Genomic DNA, 18,128 nt, shown 5'->3' with positions numbered 1-18,128 from the left:
TTAAACCAGTAACACCTCCTAGAAAGGTGGCAGTACCTGGCACAGGGTGGGTACCCAGTAAGTAGTTTGTTGAAGGCCATGCTGTTTTCACGTAGTGTGTTGTAACCTATAGCTTTTTGTGTAACCTTCCAATCAGCAACTTACATCTAGACTTTTCCCCGTGAACATATTTAAAGGATCGCCCCTGTGTTGTCTGCAGCACTCAGTCTGATAGCATCGTGGTAGTCCTGTATCTTGATTAAAAACAGTATCGGGCAGGGTACTGCTCACCTGTGCGTTGGGAGTTGGGACTGGGAGCAGCAGAGGCACTGCTGAAGAAGGAGACAGTGTGGGAAGAGCAGGCGCCACGGCTGGGTGTGGGAACAGCATTGGTAAGAAACGGGCTTTGGCAGCCAAGGCAGACAGTCTCTATTCATGGGAAGAGACTACTTTTTCATTTTATGACCTGCATAAAACTCAGAGTCTGACAGAGGGACCCAGAATCAGAAGCTAGAGTAAATTTGTTTAAATGTGAGTGCCCAGCGGCTTTGTACCACTTGAAACATTCAAAGTCTTCTAGAAAGAAAAGCACTACCACCTTTCAGTTTTACAGTGCTTTGTAGTTTACAAGACACTTGTTCTTATTTTATACTTGTAACAACCAAAGAATAGGGAAAGAAGTGCTTCTGTTTCAAGTATATAACCTGGTATAAATAGACCTAAACGAAACTTTCAGGACATCTGTTGTTGTAAAGTGCCACAATTATAAGATGCTCAATTATTTTATGTGCCACTCAGAAGGAAAAAACACTGCCAGGTAAGGTATGAGATTACATCTTTGTAGTCCTGACATTACGTCTTTGCTGGACTTCTCGTTCCATATGTGGCGTGTTTGATGAGGCCCCTAAAGTGGCAACTTGGTCTCCGTTTTAGTGATTCAGAAACTTCGTAAGAACAAGGCGTATTCAGTCGGGCTAGCGCTGTCCACTCTGTGGAGTCAGCTCTCGCTGCTTCCTGTTCCGTGCTCGGAAGAACAAGCGCGAGCGGACGACCACGGCCTCTGTCGGTGCTGCAAGGCCCTGACAGAGTTTGCTCAGCCTTTTGTGGAGGAAGTCACTGCTGACAAGGAAAACTCAATGGAAAATGAAAAATTAAAGGATGAATTACTGAAATTGTAAGTGCACTTTGAAGAACAATTCATAAGGACTTAAGTAATTGGTAGTTTAGTTATTTTATGTTTCTTTGTTTTATTTGTTTGCAATGGAAATATAAACCTAGTTTCAGATTTTGAATTTTGGAAGGATATGGAGTTCAGTTGTTACAACATGGGCATTTAATGAGGAATTGATACTGTAAAAACTTAAAACCCAAGTGCATTGGCTTCACTCACTCACAGCCTTCTGCGGGCCGCCTTACTCACGGCCGTAAGCGAGTAGCGGCGGCGAAGCGGGGCGCCGGGGGCCGCTGCTCTGCCGCGCTGGGTCCCGCTCTCCCTTCGCGCGCGGCCGCGGAGCCGGCGGCGGGGAGGGCCCTGGGCGCCGTGTGCGCGCTGCTCCGCCTGGCTTCACGCACTCGGTGCTCGGCTAGTCCGTGTCCTAAGTGGAGAATTCTCCCTGGATTTTCAAGACTTGTTGCTAAAAATACACTAAAATACCTCAATAATTTTGATACTGAAAACATTGAAATAATGTTTCAGATATATGGGTTAATAAAATAAATTATTACAATTAATTTTTCCTGTTCCCTACTACTTTTAAATTATGTATGGGACTTATAGTATATTTCTGTTGGACAGTGCTGGACTGGGTTATATTGAATTACATGGACTGATAATTTTATTTTTAAAATGTTGGGGACTAAAACTACTGTTAGCTTTCTCTTTTGTCAGGTTAGGACAATAAAACATTTTTTACCATTTATAAAACCCATTATTTCATGAAAGAGAAGATATTTTAACTAAAAATAGGTAAGCCTTAATCGCAGAATAAAGTATGGTTTTTTAAATAAAATAAATATAGCCTTATGATAAAATTAGTACATTGAGCCAGTTTTCCCTTGAAGTAATGAAAACTGTCCATGCATGAGCACTGATGCTAAGACAGGTATTCGGCATCCATCGGTGTAGTCGGACACAGGAGTGGCTCTCTGCTTGAGTCTAGCAATGTGTTCTTATGCTTTCCTCATTCCCAGTAAGAAGGGTCTTTTATCACCAGTTTTATAGGCCATTGAGTTATTGCTGCTTATGTAATTTTTCATGTGAAAACTAGTTATTTTACACTTAGGAAGTGCTGTATTCATAGTTACCCATTTCTTCAATTTTAGTTGTTTCAAAAGCTTGAAATGCCCTTTGCTGACAGCACAGTTCCCTGAGCCGTCTGAAGAAGCTGGAAACGATCCTTTAAGGTGTTTTGCGTCTGAAATAATAGTAAGTACAGCTAGTCTAATATGCTGTGAAATCTGCTGTAATCTAAAATGTCACCTGCTATATTCTCAACGTACTGCACATGGGCATGTAAATTGATCTATTTATTAATAAAGCAATATGCATTTTTTGTAGAACATGGATAACAAAAAGATGACAAATGAAAATAATTCTACTACCCAAATATAAATAATATTAACACCTGTTCTGGAAAAATCTACAGTTCTCCTTCTGTGTCCCTTTCCTTTATCTTCCCTCAGAACACTTCCACTTCTGACATTTCTGGTCACCAAGTGGATGCATTTTTTCCCCACACTAAACACTTCTGCAGCAACAGCTGGGTGTCCTACAATTTAGCTCAGTTCTAACACTGCCCACCTGGAGATTGTATCATTCTACAGGTTAAGGGCTCAGATGCCAATCACTGGTGCTTAGTCCCCAGGTTACCCACAACTTCTGTCCAGCCTGGCTACACGTTGGAGGGTCCATGACCTCCTCCCCGTTAGATTCGATTATTTGCTAGAACAGCTCACAGAAGATCAGCATAAGAAGAGAAAAGGGTTCGGGACTGAGCCCTGCAGAGGACCAGCACTTAAGGTGAGCCCACCAAGGGGACCAAGAAAGAAGAGGTGGTAGGAATATCACAGAGACTGAAGTAGTGGAGTTTGAGGAAGAAGACGAGATTGCTGCTGTTACACGCAGTAGAGAGAGCTTGTCAAGTAGGAGCTGAAAAGCACTCACTGGATTTACAAAGTAAGATGGCACTGGTCTCAGCAAGAACGATTTGACTGGATTGGGAGACAAAAACCAGTGGAGTAGATAAAGGAGTGCATGAAAAATGAGAAAAAGGAGATGACGAGTATAAGCTATTCTTTAAAAGAGTTTGGATACGTGAGGAAGAAGAGAGGCAGCAGCCAGAAGACCTGGGCTTAGGGAGGAGGTAATAGGGGAGTTGGAGGCTTGAGCACATCTGTAGGCTGAGGGGTAGGGACCGTCAGAGGGGAAAGAGAAGTGTCGTGGGACAGCAAATAATGTGGCCGGAGGAGAGCAGGCTGCTGCGCGCAGGACCGAGGGCGCCTGGAGGGGAAGGGGTGATGGTGGGTGTGCGTGTGGGAGAATTCGTAGCCGTGATGGAGTATTGTAATGGGAATCAGACCCTCCGACCTCAGATTCCTAGATGGGAATGCGGTGGTAGAAATGAGGATTGGATAAGGGGCTTCAGGGAACTGGTAAAGGTTTGAGATCCTGAGGGGAGAGGAAAGAGCGGTGGACGGCCGAGAGAGCGTTTGTCAGTAGCACTCGGTGCCTGGGCACTCGGGGCCTGTGCCTGCAGACTGGTGACAGTGCTCCAGCAGCACTCACCGCCTGGGCGTAGGAATAGAGAAGCTGCATGGCAGCTGCTTTTCCGAGGCTGGCATTTTATTGGTTAGATGTAGCTATAGGAAATAAGGGTGCAGATACTTCAAATGATGTATAGTGCATTGGGCGGTTTGGGAAAGAGAGGGAATTAGGAGGGGACAGATGGATAGGTTAAAATGAAGAAATAACAGGGCTGGAGAAGTCAGAGGTAGAAAAGGAGGTTGGTAGAAGAGACAGAATAAGAGGTTGTGGTCAGAAAATGAGATGAGCTTACGTGTCTAAAATGGGATAGTTCCCAATGTTGATAGAGGTCCAGGATGGAATTAAGCACCAAAATTGATCAGAAAATTAAGGTCACTAGAATTTAGCGGTCACAGGGATCACAAGGCTGGCCTGTTGCAGGAGTTATCGACGTGAACATTGTTTTCCTAGGATCATAGCAGGAGTAGGACGGGGGAAAAGATGGTGAGCAGGTACCAGTGTCTTCAGTGAACACGGGGAAGTGACCAGGGAGTCAGCATGTGTCAGAGATAAGGACAGATAAAGGGCAGCCTGGCATCTGCTTCAGAGGAGAATGTGCTTGTGCTGGCGAGTGCAGGAGGAAGCAGGGTAACAGTGAGCCTCCACCCATCCCGCCTGCCCCGCTGCTGCCTTCCCAGCTGTGCGGTGTAAGAGCAGCTCCCACCAGAGATCAGCCCGGTTTCTTTAGTGACATGGAGCATGCACCCTGTGCAGGGGTTGAGGGTGTAGGGTTCTCAGATCTCAGTGGAAGGGACATTACAAGTAAACTACACTCCTTCCAGCAGTGCGGAAACACAAAGCAGTCAAGAAATCAGGCTGCAATCAGGGCGGGAAATGAAGTGAGGAGGTGCTGTCTGCTCTGTGCTGGGAGAGGTGCAGGTCAGTGCGGCAGGCCTGGGGTTGGTGACCTCAGCCGTCCCTGTGGCACAAGGTGTTTTGGTGCAGAGCTGCTTGAATGTCCCAAGGGCTGCAGCATAGAACGTTCGTGACAGGGTGAAGACTGCCATGAGAAACTGCAGAGTGGCAGGTATGTTGGGTCTGAGCGAGACTGCTGGATGGTATGTGGGGAGATAGTGAAGGCCCTGATTTGGGCCCAGGTGAACCCCAGATATCCAGAACAGCACTGTAGACTCTGGTTACACATGGTGATTTTTGGAAAGCTAATCTTACTCTGGGGGGCAGGGGGAAAGCACATACAGCTTTGGCCGAATGCAGAAATGGGGCTGTGTGATGAGGAGGACGTCTGGTGTCTGAATGCAGCGAACTTGTCTGCTAGCTGTAGCGAGAGTGCGTGGCTCTGCAGATCAGCGCAGCAGCGTCTGTCCGGCCTCGGGTGGCTGAGCGGCAGCCTCCTGTGACGGAGAGGGTTCTCCGTGGTTCCTTTTTGTGTTCTGAAGTGACTAATGGAGTCATCTGGGATAGGTGGATTGTAACTCCCTGAAGGCTGGGAAAGTCTTATTTGGCTTTCTGATTCCCCAGTGTCAGGCCCAGAGCCTGGTCCTCAAGTATTTCTTGAATAAATGAGTGAATGTGTGGAAGGTCAGTATTCATTCTGATTTAGCTGTTTTTGTCGTCCCCTTTTGATTGCTGTGTAGTAGTTTGCTGTGGCCTTAACTTTCTTGTACTTTGTGGAGCTTTTCAGTAAATACTTGACATAGATGTGTGTTGTCATTTTCTAGATAAGGAAACTGAGACTTCAGAGAGGCTAGGTAGCTCACCCAGGGGCTCACAGCAGTTCCATTGGATTCTGAAGGTCAGATGCATTCCGGGACCCTGGAGTTAGAAGTAGGAGGCATCAGCGGGAGCTTGTATTCCTCAGGTCTCTCTCTCCTTCCGTCCTTAGAAAACAAGCATGAGCCTGTAGTTCACGCCCTCCTGCAGGCATGCCCCTCCCCCTCTCACAGCGTAAGAGCCCACATGACCTGAGATACCAGCGCCGGGTCCCCAGCCTCTCCTGCCGCAGGCCAGCGTCGTCCTGCCCACTCAGTGTCTCGGCCAACAGTGGCCAGTGCAGTTTTGTTCCTGTTCTGCATCTGAGTGGTTAGTTTACTGTCATTTCATGATAGTTGTATGTCTACTATTTGTAGATTGTCCTCAAATCTCTCTGAGGCACTTTTTTTTTTAATTGTGGTAAAATATGAAATTTACCATTTTAACCATTTTTAACTGTGTTGTTCAGTGGCATTAAGTACATTCACATTGTTGTGCAACCATCACCACCATCCATCTCCAAAACTGTTCCATCTTCCCACTCAGTTCCTTTAGGTTGTTGGAAAAATTTATCTTCTTAAAGCAATAGGACTGAGGTCCTCATTTTTGTGCTGGCCAGGGGCCACTTTGAGCTCCTTGAAGCTGCCTGTAGTTCCCTGCCACACAGCCTTCTTCACAGGCCACCTCATAGCCTGGCAGTTTAGTTCTTTGTCACCAGCAGGGGTGAGCTTCTGGCTCTCAAGGAGGGCCTGGACCCTCTTTAAAACCCTCTTCCTGTTAAGTCAGGCCCACCCAGGATCATCTCCCTTCTCAAGTCAAGTCAGCTGACTTGGGACTTTAATTACATCTGCAAAAATCCCTTTACTTTTGCCATGTAACATAATATAATCGTGGAGGGGGGTGCATCTTGCCATGTTCTGTTAGTTGGAAGCAAGTCTCCCCGGCCTCACGCACTCTCGGGGAAGGGGTTATACAGGGTGTGAGCGTGGTGCGAGAGAGGGCACATTACAGTGTCTGCTACAGCTTTTTTATCCATTTCACAGGGTTTTTTATCAGCAATTGGATACCCTTTCCCCAAAATGATTTTTAATCATGGAAGGAAAAAGAAGACTTGGGATTATCTTGAATTTGAGGAAGAAGAGCACAAGCAGTTATCAGACTCCCTGGCTTCTCTGGCGTACCTCGTGTTCGTGCAGGGCATCAGCATTGATCAGCTTCCCATGGTCTTAAGGTAGGACTTAGTGTTTACTCGTGTATTCTGAAAGGAACAGCATCACACTTATTTATCTAATGTCTAGTATATGTTTATTAATGTACTAATACCTTTTAAATGAAGTATAAACAAAATTTATTTTTATTCTAAATTAATACTGCCCATAGTCTGTTAAAGCCAGTAGTACTCAAGTAGTGAAAAGTACTCAAGTAGTACTCAAGTAGTGAAAAGGGTGGAGGGGGGTTGCTGAAACAGACGTAGGGAATGATGTGGGCAAGAGCCAGAAAGTGTTAAACTGAGCTTGGTTTTAAAGCTGCTGGGACACCCTGGACTGCAGGGGAACTGGCCAGTTACCAGTGGGGCGCCTAAATTACTATCATCTTTTCACTGGATTGTGAATGTGATTCTGAGTGGATATTTATATGTCCACCCTCAGTCTCTTTTAATCCAGTTTATTCTCAACACACGAGAAAGAAAAGCTTTAAGGACAGTCAGCCCCTTAATGAAAACCCTTCAATGGCTTCCTAAGTGGCTCTAAGAACAAAGTCTAAATGACTTCCGGTGAGGCGAGCTCTTGCATGATCTGGTCCCTGCTTTATTGTCCGGGTTTACCTCCTGCCACCTTTCCTCCTGCTTCCTTTGCTCCAGTAGCACAGACCTCTGGGTTTCTGGTTCAGATGTGTCACAAACCTTCCTGCTGCAGGGGCCCTGTACATGCTTAGAACCTTCTTTGTCCTTAAATGTTGCTTTCTGAGGAAAGCCTTCTCTCATCACCCAATTTAGGTTGAATCTTCGTGTTATAATGACCTTGACCTTGTCCTTCTTTTCCCATAAAGTTTTTAAACTGAATTTTAATCAAAACTTTAAAAAATAAATACATACTTTTGTAATGTAACACCTTTTGGACTTTAAGTTCCATGATAAGGACTGTGTGTCTTGCAGGCCTTGGGTGTATTTCTTTGTGTATATTTATGTACAAACATACTTGAAGATGTGTTTGTGAATACTGTTACCATAGCTACCACTTGCACTTCATCACGCAGTAAGCACTATGCTAACAGCTTTGTACGTGTTCTCTAATCTTTGTAATAACCCTTCCAAGTGGAGCGCCCCCTCTCTTCACGGAGGACAGTAACTAGCTCAGACAAGCTAAGACACCACCCAGGCCCATGCAGCAGGCGGCGGGCGAGGTGGAGTCGCGGCAGTTCCGGCGGCGACCCCGCAGCCTGTGTCCGGAACCGCCCCCGCGCCCACGGGGGCTTAGTTTGCTCGGGCTGCCGTGACAAAGTACCACAAACCGCACAGCTTAAAATAACAGACACTTCCTACCTTGCGGTTCTGGAGGCTGCGAGTCTGAGGTCCCGGTGCGGGCGGGAAGGAGCGTCTGGCCGCGCCGCGCTCCCGGCTCCTGCTGCTTTGCGGGCGGTCCTTGGCGCCCCTGGCTCGTCGCCGCGTCGGCGTCGCTCCGGCCTCGGCCTCCGCGCTCATGCAGCCTTCTCCCGCTGTGCGTGTTGTCCACGGCCCCTTTTTTACTCAGGGTATCAGTCGTACGGTATTAGGACTCACGAATTACTGTCACTTTCTCTTGATTACTCCTGTAAAGACCCTGTCCCCAGGTGCGGGGCTTCCTGCTCTGCCCCAGCTTATCACTACCTTAATTGTTTTTTTTAAAGACAGACTTTTTATCCAAATAAGGTCGTATGGTGGTTAGGACTCCAGCGTAGCTTTTATGTATGTAAAACTTCTAAAAATGCATGTGTGTGTTTATATATACATATTTTCTATTTCAGCCCATCATACCTTTTGCAATTTAACATGGGCCATATTCAAGTCCTTTTACAAAGGTAAGATCATTTAGATGGCATCTCAGAATTAAACAGTAGCATTAAGATCGTCTTTGTCAAGAACAGAGGAGACTGCCTTCTCTTTGCCACGCCCTAGTTAATTAATTGGTTATTTTATAAAATAGTGAAGCACATATTCACAATAGAGACAAAAAAGGAACCAAAGAGGTTTTACAACAGAATCTTTTATTTTAAACCAAATATAATATTAAAATATTGTCTGGGGGGGCATAGCTCAAGTGGTAGAGTACATGCTTAGCATACACAGGGTTTTGGGTTCAATCCCCAGTACCTCTAAAAACAAATAAGTTAACCTAGTTATTACCCCCCAAATAAAAATAACTTAAAAAAATTGTCTTTTAAGGAGATTTCCAGTCATCTGCTTCTGAGGTTTCTTTGCTTATTTCAGAAGTTGTTGTTTGAGAAAACCTCTGTCCCACTGCAGCCTCTTCCATCTAAGAAGGGGTGGCCAATAAAAAAGACATTCATCCGTGGCTTTGCTTCATGGACAAATTCTGTGAACTACATCAAAAGGAAGGAGGTGTCTTGACTCCACGTTTTATAACTTAGATTACTAACAGTGGTCCCATTCAATATCTTTTCTCATTTGAGGCACCAATAAGAAGAAAGACGCTCTTTTAAAAAACATTACAAAGTAATATGTTTGCATAGTTTCCCAGACAGATACTTAAGAATTTTACAAAGCTCTGTATGCTTTGTTTTCTTTTCCTGTAACCTTTTAATTATCTCTTGAGATCAGCCAGGGCCTTTCAGTACTTCCTCTAGGAACACTAGTGATAGTGTATTAATCCCATCTCTTCCGAGGTGAAGGAAGATTTGTAACATGGCAGATGTCCAAAGCCTCGGCCTACAAGGCAGGAATTTCCAAGGGTCTCCTGGCACAAGCAGTTACTAACTCTGTAAATTTACTGTCTTATGTATGTCTTAATGATTTTACATTTTTTACTTAGTTTCTTTTTTATTTATGAAAAGAGAATACTTGTTGATTTGAATCTTAAGCTCTGTAGTCTTAAGATTTCCAAACTGTTTAGTCATTGAGCCAAAAACTGTAACACTTTAATTCCTTATTTGGTTAGAATAAGAACCTGGAGCCTGAGATAAATATTTTTTGCCACAGATTTTACCTAGTTAACAATGATCGCAAACCTTTAAAAAATACATGATCGCAAGGGGACGCATTAATTTTTTATATGTATAAAGAATTGAAAAAGTTTTACTGATTAATCAACTAAAATGCTTAGCACTGTATAAGGTACAGTTGATTTCTTAGCACTTGCGGTTGGAGATCTATTGATCTGATACCAGGAGTAAGCGCTGAGTGGGCTGATTTTGGTTAGATATGGATGTCAGTAGAAATCAAAAGACAGATCAAAAATGGATTCAGAATTCTGACTAAGTTCTTCAACAGAATTTCTCCTTAATGATACATATTTTTAAAGTATTTAAATTTCAATTTTTGCTTTATTTTTCCTAAAACGAAAATTAATTTTAAAACAGTTTAGAAAACCATGTTGATAAATTTTAATATTCTCTTTCAGAACAGAGGAGTCTGTTTTCTCCAAAGGATTGGTAAGATTTGTTTGCACCCATTGTAATTTAAATGCATAATCATGTTGACAAATACAGCTACTGACTTTACCATTTATGTGTCTCTGCATGTACCTTAACCTGTAGGATCTGTTGGAGAACGGTTTGTTGAGATTAGAGGACAACAGTCTGCTTCACCAGTACTTAGAAATCAAGAGTTTCCTTACTGTGCCTCAGGTGAGTGAAGTATGCATTCTAATCTTGAAGAAGTCCCTTTGCTTGTCTGAACTTCAGGTCTTTTCAGGCTCCTCTCCCACTTTCTTCTCCATGTCCTCTGAAACTAGGGCCGTGCTGTCCAGCAGAACTCTGTGATAGTAAAGCATTCTGTTATCTGTGCCATGCAGTTTGAGAACCACTAGCCACACTGAGCACGTGAAATACGGCTGGTGTGACTCAGGAACTGAACTCTTAATTTTATTTAATGTAAGTTAATTTAAACGTACGTAGCTGTACGTGGCTAGTGGTTGCCACAGTCGACAGCACAGCATCTAGTAGAAAATGTAACTGTATTCCTTAACACTTTGCTTCTGTAGGAACCTTAGAAAATGAAGCCCTTTTATTTTGAGCATAACTCAAGTCCTCAGGACTCCGTCAAGGCATGCATTAACTCATTACTAGAAGGACATTTTGTTTTTCCCTCCTGTGATTTCTTCTGCCTGTTTATTTTTATACTGTTAGCTGTCATAGCCAAGTAGGTCCTCAGATGTCTGTGTAGAAACTTGTTTTTCCACTTTTTAAATGAAAAAATATGGTTTTTGTTAGTATATTAAGCCTGATTATTTTAGATCAATGGGGTTACATTTCAGCATGTTCGATTTCATTTTTTTGCCACTCTGTAGACGTAACTGAAAATTACCCTTCACTTGTAGATTTACACTTCATACCACCCAGCTCAGGGTCACTTACAAAATGGGTTGTATTTAGCTTCCTGTAGACCTAGAAGTGGAATGGAAGGCTCAGGGAAAAGCTTCCTTCATTTTAAAATCTCCTACCCGCACTTCTCTGCATTTTTAGAGTATCCACCAATAATATAGTCCTTGTAGTAAATATAATCTATTAACATTTGAATTAATTTTTTTTAAATTTCCAGGGCTTAGTCAAAATAATGACACTCTGCCCCACTGAGACACTGGTATGTACATGTTTGGGACTGAATGATAATAAGTTTTAATAAACAATTTAATCTTTAGTTTATGTAACAATATTATTTGTTCCATTTTAGAGAAAAAAGGGTTTAGCTGTGCTTCAGTTGTATATTAACAAGTTGGAATCACAAGGCAAATATACATTATTTAGGTATGTATTGAGAATGGTTAATTGCAAAGTTGGTTAAAAACCAAATTAATGCCATTAATTATTCTAGGTTATTGTATTTTGGTGTATTTTACATGTAATTCCACTCTGGCTGGAAGCCATATTATAATAAATTCTCTTATCTGTGGTGGGTAGGGAAAAGCTAATCAAAAATTATGGATACATGTATCAATATATATTACATAAATAATAATACGTATTTCAATTTGATTAACTGAAGTTCTCCAAAATTAAAACAGACTTAAGAGATTGAGCTGAGACTGCTGGGGCTCCTGCTAGAACTTTAGATACGTCAGTAACCTCTGTTATTCACAGTTGAAATTAATGGCGCTGGAATTACAACTCTGGGCAGAGTGTCCACTTGAACTTAACAGGGGAGCTCCTTCATAGTGCTGTTTGAGGGGGTAGATTCCAGCCGCTCTCCGAGTTCAGGGTTGGCACACTCTCTGCAGAGGGCTGTAAGCAGGCATGGGCGTGCAGGCCATGTGGCGTCTGCCGCGGCCGCTCAGCTTTGTCTTGGTGGAGGGGTGCGTGTGTTCCAGTAAAACAGCAGGCAGCAGCGGGATTTGGCCTGTGGACCTTATTGTGCTGTCAGCTATATATAAATCTCAGTTAAAACCAAACTGGGGCAGTGTTTACGTGCTGAGAAGTCTGTTTTGGGACTGGCCAGTACTAACTCCTGCTCCTGTCTTCTTTTCTACTGCCAGAGTCAGGGCAGGTTTATGAAATCGCAGTTTGATGCTTAGGTCTCCTACCAGCTTCCTATTCTCATCTACCTATTTTGTTTCCCTACGAAAAAACTCTGCCTTTTTCTTAAGCTAATCGATTGTTTACTTTCGTTGTAATTAAGTTAGTCTAACCAGACTAGTCTACTTTCACTGGGAGTACTTTTAGTTTTTAGGATACTATACTAGTGCCCATTCTTCCCATGTGAAAGCATTGCAACTACGTGCATAAAAAGATTCAAATTTGGCTTTATAGAAATTTCTTATTGGAAAGATTCAATTAAAATAGAATTTGCCGCTAAAGAGGGAGTGGAGAAAAGGGAACCCTCCTACATTGTTGCTGGGAATGTAGCCATTATGGAAAATAAAATAGCCATAATGTAGCCATTATGGAAAACAAAAAAATAAAAATAGACTTACCATACGATCCAGCAGTCCCACTCCTGGGGATATATCCAGAGGGAACTCTAATTTGAACAGATACATGCACCCCAATGTTCATAGCACTATTTACAATAGCCAAGACATGGAAGCAGTCTAACAGGTGACTGGATAAAGAAGCTGTGGTATATTTATATAATGGAATACCACTCAGCCATAAAAAAGAATAAAATAATGCCATCTGCAGCAATGTGGATGGATCTGGAGATAGTCATTCTAAGTGAAGTAAGTCAGAGAAAGAAAAATACCACATGATATCACTCATATGTGGAATCTTAAAAAAAAAAAGGAAAGAAAAAAGAAGACACTAATGACCTTATCTACAAAACAGAAACAGACTCACAGGCATAGTAAACAAACCTATGATATGGTTACTGGTGGGAAAGTCTTGGGGAGGGATATATTGGGAGTTTGAGAAGTGCTAATGTTAACTGCTATATATATAAAATAGATAAAAAACAAATTTCTTCTGTATAGCACAGGGAACTATATTCAATATCTTGTAGTCACTTATAGTGAAAAAGAGTATGAAAACGATGTATGTATATGTATGACTGAAACATTATGCTGTACACCAGAAATTGACATATTATTTTTTTTAACATTTTTTATTGATTTATAATCATTTTACAATGTTGTTTCAAATTCCAGTGTTCAGCACAATTTTTCAGTTATTCATGGACATATACACACTCATTGTCACATTTTTTTCTCTGTGAGTTATCATAACATTTTGTGTATATTTCCCTGTGCTATACAGTGTAGTCTATTCTACAATTTTGAAATCCCAGTCTATCCCTTCCCACCCTCCACCCCAGAAATTGACATATTATAACTGACTATATTTCAGTTAAAAGAACAATAGAATTTGCAGCTAGTGAGGGCAATAACCATAATAGGTGATCTTTGCAGTTAGTTGATCACCTTGCTAATTGTCCTCTCTGGTTTTTGTGTTCCTAGAAATAACACATGGCCCATCTGAATTTGTAAAACTTTCATCATTTTAATTACAGTGCAGTCCAGGATAATTTCAAATGTACTTTTGCTTTTAAGGTGCTTACTGAATACAAGTAATCACTCAGGTGTGGAGGCCTTTATTATTCAAAATATCAAAAATCAAATTGATGTGTCATTAAAGGTAAGAGCATAACCAAGGTGTCAATTATCAGTTTATTTTACTTTGTAGGATACATTTATTCTTATGTAGATTTTTGCCCCGTGGTCTTTTTCTATCTCTAATATTTGTGTACGGGCACACCTCGGAGATATTGCAGGTTTGGTTCCAGACCACCACAATAAAGCAAAAACTGCAATAAAGCAAGTCATAAATTTTTTGATTTCCCAGTGCATATCAAAATTAATTACACTGTACTGTAGTTTATTACATGCACAACAGCATTATGTCTAAAAAAACAATGTACATACCTTAATCTTAAAATACTTATTTCTAAAAAATGCTTAGTATCATTAGAGCCTCAGCAAGTTGCCATCTTTTTTCTGGCGCAGAGTCTTGACTCGATGTCAGTGGCTGCTTACTGATGAGGGTGGTGACTAAAGGTCTGGGTGACGGGCTGTTTCCTAGAGTCAGACAGCAGTGAAGTTGGCTACATCAGTCGCCTCTTCCTGTAGTGAACAATCTCTGCAGCACGCAATGCTGTATGACAGTATTTTACCCACAGCAGAACTTCTTTCATAATTGGAGTCAGTCCTCTCAAACCCTGCCACTGCTTTATCAACTAAGTTTATATAACATTCTAAGGCTTTTGTTGTCATTTCAGCATCTTCACCAGGAGTAGGTTCCATCTCAGGAATCCCACTCTCTTTGCTCATCCGTAAGAACCAGTTCCTCATCCATTCAGGTTTGACCATGAGGTGGCAGCAGTTCAGTCACATCTTCAGGCTCCACTTATAATTCTAGTTCTCTTGCACTTTCCACCACATTTACAGTTACTTTCTCCACTGAAGTCTTGACCCTCTCTAAGTCATCCATGAGGGTTGGAATCAACTTCTTCCAAAGACCCGTGAATGTTGATATTCTGACCTTTTCCTCTGAATCATGAATGTTCTTTGATGGCATCTAGAATGGTGAATCCTTTCTGGAATGTTTTCAGTTTATTCTGCCCAGATCCACTAGAAGAATCACTGTCTACGGCAACTATAGCCTTGTAAAATGTATTTCTTAAAGAATAAGACTTTAAAGTCAGAATTACTCCTTGCCCCGCGGGCTGCGGAACGGATGCTGTGTGAACAGGCGCGAAAACAACGTTAATCTCATCATCCAGCTCCATTAGTGCTCTTGGGGGATGAGGTGCGTTGCCAGTGAGCAGTTAGTGTTTTGAAAGGAGTCTTTTTTCGGAGCAGTGGATCTCAACAGTGGGGTTAAAATACCACGTCATGAGGAGATGTGCTGTCCTCAGGGCTTTGTTGTTACATTTGTAGCACAGGCAGAGTAGATCTAGCGTAATTCTGAAGAGCCCCAGGATGTTCAGAACACTAAGTGAGCACTGGCTTCATCGTCAAGCTGTGTTACTGCTCTTGAGAGCCAGCCTGTCCTGTCCTTTGAAACGTTGAAGGCAGTGACTTCTCTCCAGCTATGAAAGTCCTAGGTGGTATCTCCTTTCAACATGAGCCTGTTTCCATCTGCACTGAAAAGCTCTCTTTAGTGTAGCCACCCTCCTTACCTGTCTTAGCTAGGTCTTCTGGGTAACTCGCCGCAGCGTCAGCATTAGCACCTGCTGCTTTATCTTGGACATTTATGTTCTGGGGAGACTTCTTTCCTTAAACCTCATGAACCAACCTCTGCTGGCTTCAGACTTTTCTTCTGCAGCTTCCTCTCTTAGCCTTCATAGAACTGAAGAGAGTTAGGACCTCGCTCTGGATTAATTACGTTTGGGCTTAAGAGAATGTTGTGGCTGGTTTGATCCATCCAGACAAGCTTTTTCCACCCCAGCAGTAAGGCTGTTTCACTGTCTTACCCTTTGTGTGTTCACTGGGGTAGCACTTTCGCTTTTCTTCAGGAGTTTTCCTTTGTGTTCGCAACTTGGCTTAGCTGTTTGGCACAAGAGGCCTTTGCCAAAGGCCTTGGCTCAGCCTTTGACATGCCTTCCTCTCTAAGCTTAATCTTTTCTAGCTTTTGATTTAAAGCGAGAGACGTGCAACTCTTCCTTTCACTTGAACACTTAGAGGTCACTGTAGGGTTATTAATTGCCTAATTTCAGTATTGTGTCGCAAGGGATAGGGAGGCCTGAGGAGAGGCAGAGAGACCAGGGAATGGCCTGTCACTGGAGCAGCCAGAACACACACAACTTCAATTAAGTTTGTAGTCTTATATGGGCATGGTTCGTGGCACCCCAAAACAGTTGCAGTAGTAACATCAAAGATCACAGATCACAATAACAAATATATAATAATGGAAGTTTGAAAGTTTTTTGAGATTTACCAAAATGTGATACAGAGACACAAAGTGAGCAAATGCTGCTAGAAAAGTGGTGCTGACAGACTTGCTAAACACAGGGTTGCCATGAACCCACAATATGTAAAAAATGCAGTATCTGTGTATCTGTAAAATGCAATAAAGTGAAGTGCAGTGAACTGAGATATGCCTGTATATTTATCCCCCATTTTTACTCTTTAATACCTGATTTTGAAATTTGTTAACTGGAGATTTAAATTGTATTAATTCTTTGAGCTGATAATGATTCCTTTTTGTTTTGCTGCACACTTCTGAAATATGAATGGAAACTGAAGTCTGTTGGGAATACTCAGTGACTCCACATACAGAGAGAAAAAGTGCACCGATGCGCTCAGACTGGCAGAGTTTGTTCTAGGTGTCTGGAAATAGTGAATGAAGAAATGGAAATTAAAGTTTTAAGATGTGTATTTTAAATGTGTAATGGTTTATTTTAATAGTTACAGGGTATTAGAAAAACAGGAATTTATCAGCCTATTATTTAAAATGTTTCCCAATTTTCATTTTGCTTTTCAGAGAACACATGACAACAAATGGTTCACAGGACCACAGCTGATTTCCCTTCTAGATCTGGTGCTCCTTCTCCCAGAGGGTGCTGAAACAGATCTACTGCAAAACTCAGATAGGTGAGGTGACTGTTGCTAAGGTTCACACAGTAAATTCAGAATAAAATGTGAAATCCCTTATCAAAATAAAATGTATTTTCCTGTGATTTTATAATCTATGGTTAACTCATAAAATTACATAAGGATTTTCATATTTAAGTAATTAGGTATTAAGTAAAAACAAAAAAAGTCTTCTTTCCAGAAGTCTGACTAACAGTATGGTTTTGTACTTTGAAGGTACCCAGCATTCCAGTCTAGCCCATGGGGATTTGGAACAATAGCACTGGTGACTGAAAACTAAGAATTTCATGTATATAACTTATAAAAGGCTTATGTATTTGGGTTTTATTGTTTTGTTCTCCAGGACATACATCATTTTTTCTTCCATATAGAACATGTAATTTTACTTACGGTATACTATAATGGATGTTGAGAAACAGTTGTGAGCATTTATAAAAGGAATCTTAAAATTCAGGAAGCAAGAGATATTAAAGATAACAGGTTGCCCTTGGAGAAAAAAGAATAGTAATTTTCACAGTTGTATTTGATGAACTTGAGAAGAGTGATAAGTTAACGTTAAATGGATAAGAAGTGTGGTGAAATGTTAAAGGGAAAAGTTTCTAATGGTAAACATAATTGTAAAAATATACCTAAGGTTTTAACTTACCTTTTATGTACTGAAATTGTTGATTATATAAAATTATACTGTAAGTAACAAATTATATATTTTTAATTAACAGGATAATGGCCTCATTAAATTTATTGAGGTATTTGGTTATCAAAGATAATGAAAATGACAATCAAGTAAGTGAAAATTTTGAAAAACAAACTATTGTCTAGAATGCATAAGGTATGTTTTATATTTTCTTATCAATACTTACTTAAGCCAGTAGTTAATATTTTACCCAGCTACAAAGTTGTGAGAAGTGCCAATGATTATTCTTAAACCTGCAGTTAATTCCCAGGAGCCCTTCCCACCCCACATCCACTTCCCTTTCTTTTCCCTGTTGTACCTCTGCTCTCTTGCCGTAAGCATTGTTCAACCTTGCTGCACTGCAGTAGGTCAGTCGCAGGTCCTGAGATAACCTTTTGGAACTCAACATGTATTTGGGCACCCTGTTCACTTACCTCTACCTATAGCTCGTGATTTAAATCTGAGCTATATAAAATAAAATCATCTGATAATTTGATATCCCCTCATCAGACATGACAAATTCAAGCATATTCAGTACTAAACCTGACCCTGGTAATAGCACCTTTTGAATAATGCATAGGAAGTTGAGTTTAAAAAAAAAACACAACAGTGCATCACTGTAAGTATTCAATACACAGAAAACTGTTTGAGGGAGGTCTGTCATACAGTAAAATCATTTGCTTTTCATCTTCTTCCTGCCTACTCCATTCTCATACTTGCTTTC

The 18,128-nt window shown here is 41.5% G+C and overlaps 1 protein-coding gene across 5 annotated transcripts in view; it reads left to right on the top strand.

The window, feature by feature from the left end:
- GLMN (glomulin, FKBP associated protein) overlaps positions 1-18,128 on the top strand; it is a 48,821-nt gene that overhangs the window by 7,046 nt on the left and 23,647 nt on the right. For all 5 annotated transcript variants that reach the window (XR_012509088.1, XR_012509090.1, XR_012509087.1 and 2 more), the window contains exons 6-16: positions 913-1,153; positions 2,302-2,404; positions 6,535-6,722; positions 8,495-8,548; positions 10,108-10,138; positions 10,244-10,333; positions 11,247-11,288; positions 11,379-11,452; positions 13,690-13,774; positions 16,622-16,731; positions 17,451-17,514. Coding sequence is in view for 1 of the 5 variants with exons in the window: in XM_074369945.1 (XP_074226046.1) it covers positions 913-1,153; positions 2,302-2,404; positions 6,535-6,722; positions 8,495-8,548; positions 10,108-10,138; positions 10,244-10,333; positions 11,247-11,288; positions 11,379-11,452; positions 13,690-13,774; positions 16,622-16,731; positions 17,451-17,514 (1,082 nt within the window). In the remaining 4 variants the exon portion in view is untranslated. The remainder of the gene's footprint in view (positions 1-912; positions 1,154-2,301; positions 2,405-6,534; positions 6,723-8,494; positions 8,549-10,107; positions 10,139-10,243; positions 10,334-11,246; positions 11,289-11,378; positions 11,453-13,689; positions 13,775-16,621; positions 16,732-17,450; positions 17,515-18,128) is intronic.

This window comes from Camelus bactrianus, chromosome 9, assembly GCF_048773025.1.
Source record: "Camelus bactrianus isolate YW-2024 breed Bactrian camel chromosome 9, ASM4877302v1, whole genome shotgun sequence".
In the NCBI taxonomy this organism is placed as follows: domain Eukaryota; kingdom Metazoa; phylum Chordata; class Mammalia; order Artiodactyla; family Camelidae; genus Camelus; species Camelus bactrianus.
The sequence above is the reverse complement of the archived record's forward strand: the minus strand, read 5'-3'. Positions and strand labels throughout refer to the sequence as shown.